The sequence below is a fragment of the Myotis davidii genome, unplaced genomic scaffold (genome assembly GCF_000327345.1).
Source record: "Myotis davidii unplaced genomic scaffold, ASM32734v1 scaffold842, whole genome shotgun sequence".
In the NCBI taxonomy this organism is placed as follows: domain Eukaryota; kingdom Metazoa; phylum Chordata; class Mammalia; order Chiroptera; family Vespertilionidae; genus Myotis; species Myotis davidii.
Window position 1 is genome coordinate 368,011 of NW_006293540.1, and position 14,880 is coordinate 382,890.

General features: G+C 38.9%; 1 protein-coding gene across 15 annotated transcripts in view; it reads left to right on the forward strand.

The window, feature by feature from the left end:
- RBFOX2 (RNA binding protein, fox-1 homolog (C. elegans) 2) overlaps window positions 1-14,880 on the forward strand; it is a 192,586-nt gene that overhangs the window by 15,837 nt on the left and 161,869 nt on the right. For all 15 annotated transcript variants that reach the window (XR_001514464.1, XM_015566189.1, XM_015566192.1 and 12 more), the window contains exon 2: window positions 1,096-1,146. Coding sequence is in view for 14 of the 15 variants with exons in the window: in XM_015566189.1 (XP_015421675.1) it covers window positions 1,096-1,146 (51 nt within the window). In the remaining variant the exon portion in view is untranslated. The remainder of the gene's footprint in view (window positions 1-1,095; window positions 1,147-14,880) is intronic.

Below are 14,880 nucleotides of genomic sequence, written 5' to 3' on the forward strand. Positions count from 1 at the left end.
TCTTCTTGTTGTTCTGCTAGTAGGAATGAAAGTACAAATGGATGGAAGAGGATGAGGGTCTTTCAGGTAGCTGTGTTGAGCACTTTGAAGAAAAAGTTACAAAAGCATCATATGCCCTTATTTAAACCTTTGTGTGCACGTATATCTCCTCCCATTTAAAAGTTCCCTTGAAGGCAAGGGACTTGTTTTTTGTTTTTTTCCCCATCTTTCTTACTCTGAGCCATCTAACAGTGTTTTGAAAATATTAGGTATTCAATATATGTTGACCTAATGGTTGAATGGGTCCAGTAAGCCATAAATAAGTGCTCATATTATATGACCTTAAACTAAATTAGGGTTTGCATAGCTTTTATTAGCTATCATTCTTGCCCTCAAAGATCTAGATTTAATGGCTAATGTGAATATGAGACACTGAATATGATACACCTTTACAAAAATAAGATTTATTGAGTCATAAGTAATATTAAAAGTAAATTGTATAAGTACACTAAACAAATTTTAAGTAGTATACCTGTTAGGAATTACTGGAGTCCACAAGATGATCTAGGTTGGTAGAGGAAGTCTGGAACAGAGGTGGGACTTCATCTAGGTTTAAAAGAGCAGATTAGTAGAAGGAGGGGCTAAAACTTTTCCGGGTAGAGGTAGTTCTCAGTAGAGGTAGTACTGTTGCCTTTCCAACCAGAGACTTTTGGAAATGTGTGGACATTTTGGGTTGTCCTGGTGTTCAAGACTGCTACTGGCTTTAGTGGTTAGGGGCCACTAAATGCTAAATTTTAAATGCTAAAGTCCCACAGTGTGAAGTTAGGAATGGTTTGGCCCTAAATCCCAGTAGCTCCCTGGTTGATATATACTGGGAAGGAAAAGATTTAGCTGTACAAGAGGGAAAATAGTGTTTGTAAGCAAATAATGGTTTTCTTGTGTGTTTGATTTTGTGGAGGCCGAACTGGGAAATGTTTGTAGTTAGCTAGTGTGGACTATAGCAACAGAACACCTTACGGTCTGGTGCAGGGATTTATATTTGATCAGTTTGGATGATTTTGATTATTATTAATATTTTCTTTTTCTTATAGTTTTTCTTTCTTTTTCTTCTTTTAGAACGAGCCTCTGACCCCAGGTTATCATGGATTCCCAGCACGGGACAGCCAGGTTGGTATCTGCTATTTATAACTTAGATGATGATGATGATGTGTGTGTGTGTGTGTGTGTGTGTGTGATTAAGGATTCTATGATAGCTAGCATGTCCTGAAATTATTTATTTTGGAGAGTGATATGGTTAATTTCAGCAATGAATTTATACTTAGAGATATAAATAAAATATACAGGGTGGGGCAAAAAGTAGGTTTACATTTGTGAATATGCGAAATAATTTAATCCTGTATTATTGATTATTGTACTATTTTCCATATGACCAACTATAAACCTACTTTTGACCTACCCTGTATTTCTTAATCCTAAAAGTATTGTAATCACCTTATTGAAATTGTGGATTTTATAGGGGAAAACTCACTCAAGTGCAATTGTAATTGCTTTTATTTTTCTTCTCCAGGCAATATAATAATTTTAAACCAGGTTTTCTTGGTGCCTCATAATTCTAAATGCTGGGTTTGTCTCTTTATTCTCTGTCACTTAGCTCCTGCTTGCACACATTTTTTTAGTCCTGCAATAATCTGCAACAAGAAAATTCCATTCTCCTCCCTGGGGGAATTCAGCCGTATGGTTTTAATCAGGGAAGGCTTGCTTGAGAGAGGGAAGTTTCTGCTGTCTTTCTTTGTTAGATAGGGAGGACGACTAGAAAGAGCTCAGGCCCTATTGTGGGCTAGAGCAGAACTGCATCCTACGCGACATCCTCTGTATGGTTTAGGTGAGTGTATAAAATGCCTTCCCCGCCCTTTGCTATTTGAAGCTTTGAGCAGATGAGGCTGGAGCAGAGTTAGGGCAGAAGAATGGGTAAGGCTGCTACAGACAGATGGTGTGGCTTAAGACACCTAGCCTTTGAAATTTACCTCCTTGACATTTTTTAAAAAAATTTATTTATTTAGTAGAGGCCCGGTGCACAAATTCATGCATGGGTGGAGTCCCTTGGCCTGGCGGGCAATCAAGGCCTATGCGGGGGCTGGCCGGCCAGGGGGAGGGACCCCAGGAGGTTGGCCAGCCAGCTCCCCCGATCAGGGACTATTGGGGGGGCAGCGGCTGGCAGTGGGGAGGGGCTGCGGGAGCGCACTGTCCACCAGGGGGCAGCTCCTGCGAACCCACAAACAACCTTGGTGTATTGGGATGAAGCTCTAACCAACTGAGCTATCTGGCCAGGGCAGGATATTGACATTCTTCAGGAGATTTGAAAAGGGCAGCTCCTAGAAATATCTTTGAATGCTTATCTATCATTCCTTATAGATTTGTCACACACAAAAAATTGCCACCATTATTAGGCTTGTCCAAGGGATATGTGTCATCAGAATGCTAACTCAAAGTTGACACAGTTCCCCTTTTCAGAAATTAATTGAACCTCATCAAAGCCCCTGAAGCTGATTTCAAAAACTAGGATGGCCCCATAATCAGTAGTCACCTCTGGGGGGAGGGGCTTCTAGATTTGAGAGTATTTGCCCAGTTCGTACACTTTTGGTGCTGGGTTGTCATCACAACGGCCTTAGGGAGAACTGGAGAACAAGGGAGAGATAAAGTGTTGCTCACCTCTGTGTTTATCTCCCTGTGGGATCATTACCATTGGAATTGTCTCTGTGGAAGTTTTCGGTGAAAGATAGGGTCATTTGCCCCAAATCTAAAGAGTATGGAGGAGTTTTTCCCCTTTCTTTTTAGTTTGGGTTTGCTCTAGAGCTGCTGTAAGCTTAAAATATATGCCCTTTGATAGTAGTTCTATATAATGTTCATATATCAGAAAAATATTGTTACCTGGAAATCTAACCCTCAAGAGTCTGATTGAGTAGATCTAAGATTGGGCTTCGTCATTCAGATATATAGAAATTCCTATAGGTGATTCTGTTAAGCAGTCAAGGTCTGTGGGCTGCTTTAAAGGAGGAATATTTTCTATTACTGTGCTTTTCACCTGTGACTCTTAAAGTATAAGGGGTCACGGGAAATCTCTTAATCTAATCTTGCATACTGATGCATGTATTTCATTATTTGTAAAGTGTTTCTTGTTTTGCATACAAGCTGATTTTAAATATAGGAAGATACAACTAATTGAACTGTAAAGTATGGGAATAGACTGAGTTTAAAAGACTCTCAAAGGGTACTGTGTAATGCTGTGTTCTTCCTGTGGGCATTACTGAGCACTAAGGAATCAGCAAAAGGAGTGAAGAGGAATTTGTTAAAGCACACAAAGTAGAGGCTTTGCTTGGAACCACTCATTGTTCTCTTCTTGTGCAGCAGGGGCCACCCTGTAACCTGTGCATTCGTTACTCACACTATTTCTGCCATAGGCCTGTGCAGGCCCTTCGCAATGTTTAAAGCGACTCATTTACTTTGAGGCACATTCTGATGGTGACAGGTTTATTTTAGTTTATTTTCCTGGCATTAATTTGTTCTCTGGCCAAATCTTTGAATTTGAGATCTTAGAGTAGTGTGAATAAGCAAATATTGAATAGCTGCTTGTTTTATTTGATGAATACAGAATCCAAATGAGTACTGCTAATTAATTCGCCTAACCGTATAAACTCTCACTTTGTGCTCTGAGATTTGGGAAGCATTTATCAGTGTGAAACACTGGTCACTGAGCAGCCTGAGCTGGGCAGAGACTGAACTTGTGATCTTTATGTCTCCCCAGAGTGGTTTGGCTCAGCAAATCCAGGAGCTGGGGATGGGGTGAAGGTGAATTTTAATTGTGTCATTATTTGCATTCTTTAATTCTCTTGCTGTTCCTTTCTAAGTAGATAGGAGCCGTCCCCATGCAGGCTTTTTAGCAGCATCTACTGGTGATTCTAAAAGAGATAAAAATTACAGTTTTCTGATTGGTGCAGAGCACTTTCATCATTATTTTCTCATCCTCACAACCACCTTTTGAAGTAAATAAAACAAATATTGCCTTTGGAAAGATAAGGAAACTGAGGCACACAGAGATTAAAGTGATTTATTCAAGGTAACCATGCAAGTTAGTAGCTGAATAAGAACTAAAATTTGTCTTTGTTTGTTGAGGGCCCCTTCCTCTGTACTGGGAACTATTGACTCACCCAAGGAAAAATCTAGTCATGTGCATGTGTGCCTTCTCACTCAGTGCTACCACTTGGGGGCTTCTTAGACCCTTTGAAGCTTACCCTTAGGTCTAGGAGTGTATGGCCCGTGGTTAAAGATTATTACAACCAAGTTCTTTAGCATGAAGTGGACTAACATTTCACTGTTTTAATGACCCTTTTCATCCAATTTTGAAGTCCCTGGCAACACACTTGAATTGAAACCTGTGAGGGAAGAGAGGGGAAAAAGACACACCACCTTGTAGAGGTTTTGCTTTTTTATGCAAGGTCACCTTGGTCTTATTTCCCATTGAATTAACAAGCTTTATGGGTTGGCAGTCCATTGCTTTTATGAAGCACTCCAAGCACTTTACTGTGCATGCTAATGTGATCTCTTTATGGAAGTGGAGGAGACAAACATTGTTCCAGATTTACTGAGGTGAAAACCAGCTCAGAAGGCTGTTTTATCTGAGGCTCTGCAGGATTTTAGGTTGGCACAAAGTAATGGTTTAGATTCCTCACTGGCGGCTTCTTTGTGATTTATGTGTATATGCATGTGCTTACGTGAGTTCTCAAGCGTTGACTAAGGCTGGAATATTTTGTGGGCTTGTAATATGTTTTAATGAGAGAGTATTTGGGTGCATTAGCTCCAGAGTTTTTATATAGGAGGGGTTTAGGAGCAGCAATCTGATTAGGCTTAGTTCTGCGTAGCAAGCTTACTGTTTTTGCTAACATTGTTTATTTGTGATGGCTTTCAGGGGCTCCTGGAACATACAGTGGGAATCCTAAGGCCAACCCCTTGCCACCTCTTGGTGCTACAGCTTTATACCTGATATAATTAGGGTGACCTTTTAATTTATCATTCAAGTTGGGGCACTTTTGAGAGTGAAAGGGATGCTAATGTTGAATTAATTCTAGGCAATCCTGGTTGAATGGGATGTATGGTCACTCAAGTTATAAATAAAGAAATATAGTGAACTTTTAAGTATAGTAATCAGGATTTGGAGTCAGGGCACAGTGCCTAACACTGTGTGGGAATGGAATTTTGGCATTCACATTTGAGGTAAGAGGTGATTACACAGACCCTTGGTTGGGTTCAGGTGTTGAGTCAGCTATGGGAATGGGAATATTAGTAAATTAGGAAAACTAATGTTTGTAAAAGCACTTTACAATGAATAATGTGATCTTTACAATAGCTCTGCTAGGTGGATTGGGCTTTTTTACCCAGATTTTATAGATAAGAAAACCAAAGCAGAGATTTTTAAGTGAACTTCTCAATGTCACATAGATAGTAAGTGGAAGAATTGGACTTGAACCTCAGATTTTCAGCCTCCATCTATATATATAAAAGCCTAAGTGATCATCCGACTGTCTGACCAGTAGCTATGACACGTAGTGACCAGTAGGGGATGGATGCTCTGACCGGTAGCTATAATGCACACTGACCACCAGGGGGCGGATGCTCAATGCAGGAGCTGCCAAGCTGTGGTGACTTGGCAGTTATGGTTCTTGGGTGACCAGAACCAGAGAGGAGGGAGCCTGATTCCGTGTGTGTCACCTGAGAATCACCCTCTCGCAATCTGGGACCCCTCAGGGGATGTTGGAGAGCTGAGGGGTCCCTGCAGGCCAGGCCGAGAGACCCCACGAATCCGTCCATCGGTCCTCTAGTGTATTATATTTTCCTTTTGTGTTCTTCTGTCAGTGTTCTCTCTTTGAATTGGGAATGTTCTCTTGCTAGTCTGTCAAGATAAGATATTATGGAATCTTTGGAGAATGTGGCAGCCTGAAAAGTCTTCATATGACCTAGTGGTCCCTTGAATAACTTATTTCTGTCAAGTTTTCTTTCTTATTTGTTAGAATATTTTATGGTCCACAATTTATTTTTTTGTATTTTATTTTATTATTTTTTAAATATACTTTATTGATTTTTTACAGAGAGGAAGGGAGTGGGATAGAGAGTTAGAAACATCGATGAGAGAGAAACATCGATCAGCTGCCTCCTGCACACCCACCACTGGGGATATGCCCGCAACCAAGGTACATGCCCTTGACCGGAATCGAGCCTGGGACCCTTCAGTCCGCAGGCTGACGCTCTATCCACTGAGCCAATCCGGTCAGGGCCTTTTTGTATTTTAAATATAAAGAAATAAATTAATGTCATGGTGTCAAGCCCTTTGTCTGATTTTTTTTTTTTAAATGCCAAGTCAGTTTTCCCCCTTCAGTTTTCTAAAATCCTGTTGAAATCCACAGTATGGACATGCTCAGATGAGTCACAGAAACAAAGTGGAGATGTCAAAGCAGATGTTTTTTAGGTTGACAGATGCAACTGAAACATTATTAGATAATTAAATTCAGCCCTAACTGGTTTGGCTCAGTGGCTAGAGCGTAGGCCTGCAGACTGAAAGGTCCCAGGTTCGATTCCGGTCAAGGGCATGCACCTTGGTTGCGGGCATATCCCCAGTGGGGTGTGTGCAGGAGGCAGCTGATCAATGTTTCTCTCTCATTGATGTTTCCTACTCTCTATCCCTCTCCCTTCCTCTCTGTAAAAAATAAAATAAAATATATTAAAAAAAAGATAATTAAATTCAGAGTGGAAGCCTTTTAATTTAGAGGATAAATTTTAAATGGCAAGGGATATATTTTCCCAAATTATTTTCCTCTCAAGAATTTTTAATTTCCCTTTCGTAATCAGTTCTCCACTTTCTCCCTGGAATGGACTTTAATTTTGTCCAATTTTTTTGTAAATGAACTTCTAGGGATTTTTAGTTCTTTTGATTAGGAGCTGTAGACAATGTCAAATGCATTTTATTTCATGCTCATTTGTTTTGGTGGCAAAGAAATGATGGCTACTTTTCTTCCCAGAGTTAGAATGGAAGATGCAATGAGGATATTCAGTACCACTTGTAAGCAATACCTTTTATATCGTGATCAATTGTGCACACACACACATCTGTGTGAATATAACTTAGCATTAGTCTTACTAAGTAATACTTATTCTTATTAAGTTCTAAGCACTGTGATAGTTTCATTCCATTAAAAAAAAATGTTGATATGACCAACAAATGATTGGCTAGATTTCCTTCCTGGACCCACTAATAAATTGCAGTGTGTAGTTTTGCAAACACAATTCTAATAATTGTTGTCCTTAAAAATGTAACCTTTCCCTATTTCCAATACCTTCACCCCAGCCCTAAGTAACCACTAATCTTTCTGCCTTTGTGGGTTTGCCTATTCTGGGTATTTCCTATAAATGGAATCATACAATATCTGGTCTTTTGTGACTGGCTTCTTTCACTTGGCATAGTGTTTTCAAGGCTCATCATACACTAGCATGAGTCAGTACTCTCCTTTATGGGGGGCAGAATAGTATTCCATCATATAGGTTGGTATAGGAGCATTCTTAGGGAAACCTACTGCCTACCTCTGTAATTCTGACTCCTACAGTTCTTACAATTGGCTTCAACCTCATTGGCCATTCTTTTCATTCTTGAACTCATCAAGCTTCAGGCCTGTGGAATCACTGTCTCCTCCGCCTTGAGACCTGCATTGATCTTCACCCAGATCCTTACCTCCTTCTTGTTCAGGTCACAGGTACAAAGTTGGCTCCTGGGAGAAGCCTTCTCTGACTGCACCAACCTAAGGTTGCCCACATACATAACTGACAGTTCAGTGTTATCTTCTTCACATTTCTAATCATTATCTGAGGTTATCTACTGCAGGTACTTTATTGTCTGTCTCTCCCACTAAAATAGAAGTTCTGTGCAAGCTGTGACTTTGATTAGAGCAGAGCCTGGTGTGTAGGGGAAGATCAATAAATGTTTGTTGAATGAATAAATGAATATTGACCTCAATTTAATGCTAAGCCTTTAAAGGTTTTAAGCAGGGAAGTGACACGATCTATTTTACATTTTTAAAAACAGCATTCTGGTTGCTGTGAAGAATGAATTTTAGAAGGGACCCCCCCCTCCCCAATGCAGCCTAGATTGTCTAGGCAATAAATTTATCATTTGCTGTGTTAAATATTGATTCCAGCTAGAACTTATTTGTTGAATGAGAAATTATTTTTCACCCCCTTCTCCCAGGTGGAGGTTGGATTAAAATGACTGGTTCAGAAGCAAAATATTTCACACCCCTTTTTGTATCTCATAATGTACTGTATAATAATTTTCTTATTGGTCCCCTATATTCATTGTACTTATTCAGTTATTTTATTAACTAAAAATATTTCTGCTTTGCTTTTTAATTACAGAAAGTACGAAATCACTTTCTTTTTTTTCTACTAGTTTGTCTAGCACCCCTCTTTCAGTCTTCATGCAAGGTTATATTTGAGGTTGCTTCTCTCCAGTATCTGACATCAGTGGTTGAGGTCCTTCTGTGGTGTTGCCTTACGCCCTCTAGTGGATGAAGGCCTGGTTGATATATCTAGTGTTCCCGGGCGCTTTTCTCAGACCATGTAATTAGCTCAGGCTTCAGATTGCCTTCTGCAGATAGTTTATAAACTTTTCCCTCCTGGGAAAGGCCATTTTATTTCTTCTGCTGCTTGCTTGTGTGTATTTAAATAATATGCTTATTTTGCTATTTCTTGACTTACCAATTTTAGACACCACTCTACCCTTTGGTTTCCTATTGTTAAAGACCAGAAATTAAGTTTTACAAACACTCTCTCCTTTCAAATAAGGCCATTTTTTTTTGTTAAATTTGGGATTCATTACTGATTTATGATTGCATAATCATTATATTATTATGCCTAAGTATTTTTATTTTTTTTTTTATTGATTTTTTACAGAGAGGAAAGGAGAGAGATAGAGAGTTAGAAACATCGATGAGAGAGAAAGAAACATCGATCAGCTGCCTCCTGCACATCCCCCACTGGGGAAGTGCGCGCAACCCAGGTACATGCCCTTGACCGGAATCGAACCTGGGACCTTTCAGTCCGCAGGCTGACGCTCTATCCACTGAGCCAAACCGGTTTCGGCTATGCCTAAGTATTTTTATAGTCGAATCATAAAATATTATGACTACATTCCATTATATACTTTTTGTTTCCCCTGGAGTTAGTAGATATATACATAAAAATATAGGAGTAAATATATATTTAATAATTAATTTTTTAAATGGCACTATATGAATTCTGTACCATAAAGTTCACTCATTGTATTTATTCAGTGATTTTATTAAATTTTTAGAGTTGTGCCATCAACACTACAGTTCAGTTTTATAACATTTTCACCATTCCCCCCAAATTCTCTTGAATTCTTTTGTACTCAGTCTCCACTCCCACTCCAACCCTAGGCAACCATTGATCTGCTTTCTGACTCCATAAAATTGTCTTTTCTGGACATTTCATTTAAATGGAATCATATGTATGTAGCTTTGTGTTTGACTTCTTTCATTTAACATAGTGTTTTTGAGGTTTGTCTATGTTGTAGTATCACTATATTATTACTTTTATTAAGTATCACTATATTATTGCTGAATAGTATTCCGTTATATGGATGTACCACATTTTATTATTTACCAGATAATAGATATTTGGACTGTTTCCAGTTTGGCTATTATGAATAATGCTGTTATGAATATTTGCATACAGTCTTGTGTGGACATGCGTTTTAATTTCTCTTGGATAGATTTCTAGGAGTGGAATTGTTGGGGTTTATGGTAAGCTTATGTTGAACTTTTAAAGATTCTGTCAAACTATTTTCCAAAGTGGCTTGGTTTTATCAACCTTTTTTTTATTTTTTTATTTTAGTGAGTGTGTAGTGGTATCTCATTGTGGTTTAAAACTTTTTAAAATTTTCACTTGAGGATATGTTTTTATTGATATTAGAGAGAGGCGGGGGAGAAACATGCATCAGTTGCCTCCTGTATGCTCCCCAACCAGGGATTGAACCCAAAACCTAGGTGTGTGCCTTAACTAGGAATCGAACCCATAACCTTTTGGTGTTGGGGATGATACTCCAACCAACTGAGACACGTGGCCAGGGCTCAATGTGGTTTCAATTTTGCATTTCCCTAATGATTAACAATTTGGAGTACCTTTTTGTGTGCTTATTATTAGCTATTTATATGTCTTTGTTGAGACATCTGTTCAAGTCTTTTGCTCACTTTTCATTGGGTCTGTTTGTCTTATTGTTGAGTTGTAAAGAGTTTTTAAAACACAGGTTCTTTTAAAAAATATGTTTTTATTGATTTTTAGAGAGAGAGGAAGGGAGTGGGATCGAGAGATACAAACATAGATGAGAAAGAAACATCAATTAGCTGCCTCTTTACACCCCCTTCTGGGCTTGTGCCCTGACCGGGAATCGAACCAGTGATCTCTTGGTTCATGGGTCATTGTTCAACCACTGAGCCACACCAGCCAGGCTAACTACAGGTTCTTTGTTAGATTTACAGTTTGTAAATATTTTTTCTCAGTTATCAGACTTCGCAAGGTATATCTTTTCTCCTTGTCCCAATAAGACAAAACAAAACTATTTGCTAAGATTGGATAAACTCTGCGTAACTATCATATGAAAGAGACTGTGAAAACAGGCATTGACTATCTGTGTTTAAGCCTAGTGATTGCTTCAAGAATATTGTCAGGTTTATAGTGGCTTTGGCTGACACAGCCTTCTCCAGATACTTAGTGACAGGCATGTTTGGACAAGAAAGCTCTTCATGTAGTCAAGACAAATTATGCTGCTTGCTGCATGTCCTAAGGCAACGGTTGCCAATCTTTCGGACCTCACGGACAACTGGTTGGCGACCGCTGCTCCAAAGGTTTCCTTAAACCAGCGGTCACCAACCTTTCGGACCTCACAGACCACCAGTGGTCCGCGGACCATCGGTTGGTGACCACTGTCCTAAGGGATGTGGCATGGTAGTGGATCAGGTTCATTGGCTTATTTTTTCCATTTAAAATACTGTAGCTTCTGTGTAAGACTGCTTCATGGAAATTTCCCTGTAGATACACCTATGCACAGCCACTCATCCACCCACCCACCCCTGGCCTTTGGGTTTAAATTTTAGCTCTGTCATTGCAGTCTATATGATCTTGGGCAAGTGTTTCCCTTCTCTAAGCCTTAGTCCCTTCTTTTATAAAATAGGAGTAGTATCTACTCTGAAAGGTTATATAGATTTAGTGATAACATATGTAAATTTCCAGGCATGTAATGGGGTCAAATAAGTAATTTTTCTCATTTATTTTATAGAAAAGAGGGTTTGGGGAAGATTTATAAGGAAATGCTTAGTTCTCAGAGTCTCTGTCTATTTCATCATTCTCTTTTTGATTCTTAGTTATTCACCATTTGAAATGAATTTTATCTATAGATTTGAAATTCCTAGCTTAGGAACATAGCTTTGCCCTATTTTCAAGAAAAATGTTTGTGTGAGGGAAATGAAATGTGTGTCAGTTTATTTACTTGATTCATTACAGGTCTTGGCAGTGTCAACAGAAAAAGAGTCATTTTTGAGGTTTTATGACTTTAACAGAATCAGGTCCAAACTGAGCCAGACATTCAAGTCTCTCCAAACTTACCTGGCTCATTGTTACCCTGTCTGTATATTTCTTCAGCTCTGTATGTCTCCTCACAGCCCTTCAAATATCTGTCTTGGATATTTATTTCTTCCTATTGCCTTTTGCTTGAAATAGTTCTCCATTTCCCAGCAGAGTTCTAGGCATCCCAGAACTCAAGGCTACACCTTAACTTCCTTTATGAAGTGTTTCTTAATTGCCTCTAATTATTTAAACTCATTTAACATGTTGTTTGTAACATGAAACTGTTTCACAGTTTTCTCATCTGTGAAAGTGAGGATAATAGTACTTTTGTAAGGTGGTTGTAAGGATTAAATTTTTTAAAATTTTCTAGATCAAGAGTGACTTATTGGTTGATGCTGTGAAGTTGCACAGACCTGCCTTTAGCTTTCCATGTAACCTACAAAGTCCCTTCTCATCTCTGGGCCCATGTTTCTTCTTTTTCCTTTAAGAGCTCTTTCGGCTCTAATGGGTTTGATTTTGTGGATCTCGGGAGTGTTACACTTCCGTTGTGGGAACAAAAGAAGCTTTTATCACTTAGCTTCTTACCTCTGAATCTAGCAGGACTGCTATGGATCTGTGGATAGAGTGACTTGAGCCAAAAGCATGGAAGTATATCTGGCTTTTCTTCTCCTCTCTTTTGTACCTGGTTTCTTTGTCACACGCTGTACCTTATGCCACAGTTTGACTTCTTCCCCCAGCTTCGCCTTGTTTTGCTCATTTTAGGGTTGCTTTGATTTTAGGCTGTCAGAATAGTTTGCATTCGACTCGATCCAGTTGCTTAAGTATTTTTTAGATGGATGGATCATAACTTCACTGCTTGGCTTTCTAGTAGATTGACCTAATACTTTGTATATAGGCAATTGGTTTATATTATAATGAGGGGTTTTACTGTGGCCATCCAAAAGAATTATCTGTCTAAAGTTTGTTAATCACTGGGACTATTTTTTTTTAAATATATTTTTTTATTGATTTTTTACAGAGAGGAAGAGAAAGAGGTAGAGAGTCAGAAACATCGATGAGAGAGAAACATTGATCAGCTGCCTCCTGCACATCTCCTACTGGGGATGTGCCCGCAACCCAGGTACATGCCCTTGACCGGAATCGAACCTGGGACCCTTCAGTCTGCAGGCCAACGCTCTATCCACTGAGCCAATCGGTTTCGGCATCACTGGGACTATTTACAAAGGAAAATTATAGAATTTCCTTCATTAGCAATTTTCAAAATTAGGAACTTTGTCTAGAATTGCTTAGGGCAGCCAAGTAGTGAGTGGGCTATATTCTTGCTGTAGTGGTTAGTACAGCAAACAGCAGATGGTCTCCTAACCAAACCTGACTACCATTTTGTGAGCTACTTTTAAGAAGCTTCATGTCTCCTCAACCCTTTGTTCTTCAACAGACAGCCATCTAAGTCAACATGAATCTAAGTCATTCAGCAGATGATTTAGAATGAAACTAAGTAGGTAAGTAAAAGGTAAGGCAAAAGGTCTCATAGTTGACAAACAATATAGTTGTATGTTTCAGTTATAGATTAAATATTTTTATTAGTAGCATTAGCGGTATACCATTATACTGAGCTGATTTAGGTTTGAGTTAGAGAGGCAGAGGAATACAACAGATGACTTAAGATCTTTGTTAGAAAATTTGGTGCCGCCAGAAAATAATTTCAGCAAGTTCTGTGTAATCATGTATTTAAATAAAGGCACAGCTCTAACCTCACTGGGGTCTCATTACTCTGCTTAGCTTTTATCTACGGAAAACAGTCTGATGGACATTCTATGCCTTCCATGATCTGGCCCCAGTCTTTTTCCTTCTGTGTCATAGAAGGTATTCTGTGTTCTAGACACACTATGGGACAGGGCAGTATAGCTTTGAAATTGGATATGGATTTTAATTTTAATTTCTTTTTTTTAAATTCTAATTTCTTACGGCATTTTTCACGTTTAAATACAGTTATTCTTTGCATCCTACCTTAAATGTGACTTCCTCCATGAAGCCTTGCCTGAAGCACTTATTTGGGAATAGACTCTTAATGTCCACTGAGCTCCCAAGCACATTCTTTCTTCTCTGTAATGACACGTTATCACTCACTGCCTGTTAGCTTATGGCTAACAGGTTGGATGACCCATACAGTTCTCGGAGAACAAGCACCCTGTCATGCTTCTTCTTATTCTTTTATACTTTGCCCAGTAAGAATTTCGTAAAGGGACAAATTAAAAAGTAAACTTATCTTCAGCCTTCTTGAAATAGCTTACTCTGTTGGGACTTTTTTCCTATGGGCAAAGAAAAAAAACTTTGTTCAGATTTTTGCTAGATTTTTATTGCCTTTGCTTTTCCAGAGCGATATGAAAAATTAATGCTTAAGAAGCTAGATATCTGATCTTCAGCAAGAGAGGATCTCTTACAAGTTTAATGGGTTTGGTCAAGTGGATATTAAATGTAAATCTGTCATTTTATGGAGTCATAGAAGGCTCTTATAGCACTCAATAAATATCCTTATTGGATTAGTAGAATTTTTCATTGGGGGACTGTTCACCTCCCACTATTAGGACCTTTCATTGTTCCTTTAGAGCACTGTTAGCCTATGCTAATAAGCTTGTGGTGTCATGTGGATCACAGAATCATTTCTGCTGAAGATGCTTCTAGCTCAGCCACGGGCAAACTACGGCCCGCAGGCCGGATGTGGCCCGTTTGAAATGAATAAAACTAAAAAAAAAAAAGACCGTACCCTTTTATGTAATGATGTTTACTTTGAATTTATATTAGTTCACACAAACACTCCATCCATGCTTCTGTTCCGGCCCTGCGGTTCAGTTTAAGAACCCACTGTGGCCCTCGAGTCAAAAAGTTTGCCCGCCCCTGTTCTGGCTTCTTAATTCTTTTATTTCGTTATTGGTACAGGGAACTCATACATTACTTCTATCAGGTATGTGTGAATTTCAGAGTAACAAGTGGGCGGGGGGATCCCCATGAAAAGAGAGCTAACAGGAATTGAACACTGACTATGTACCAGGTCTTGTATAAAGCATTATTATTTTGTTTCATCCCATTTGCAGCTGAGGAAACCAAGCTCAAGGAGATTTAAGTCATTACCCAAGGCTATGTAGCTATTAATTGGGAAGCTGGGTTTTAAATTTAAATGTGTTGGACTTCAAAGTTTATTATTTTTTAAATGTTAAGATC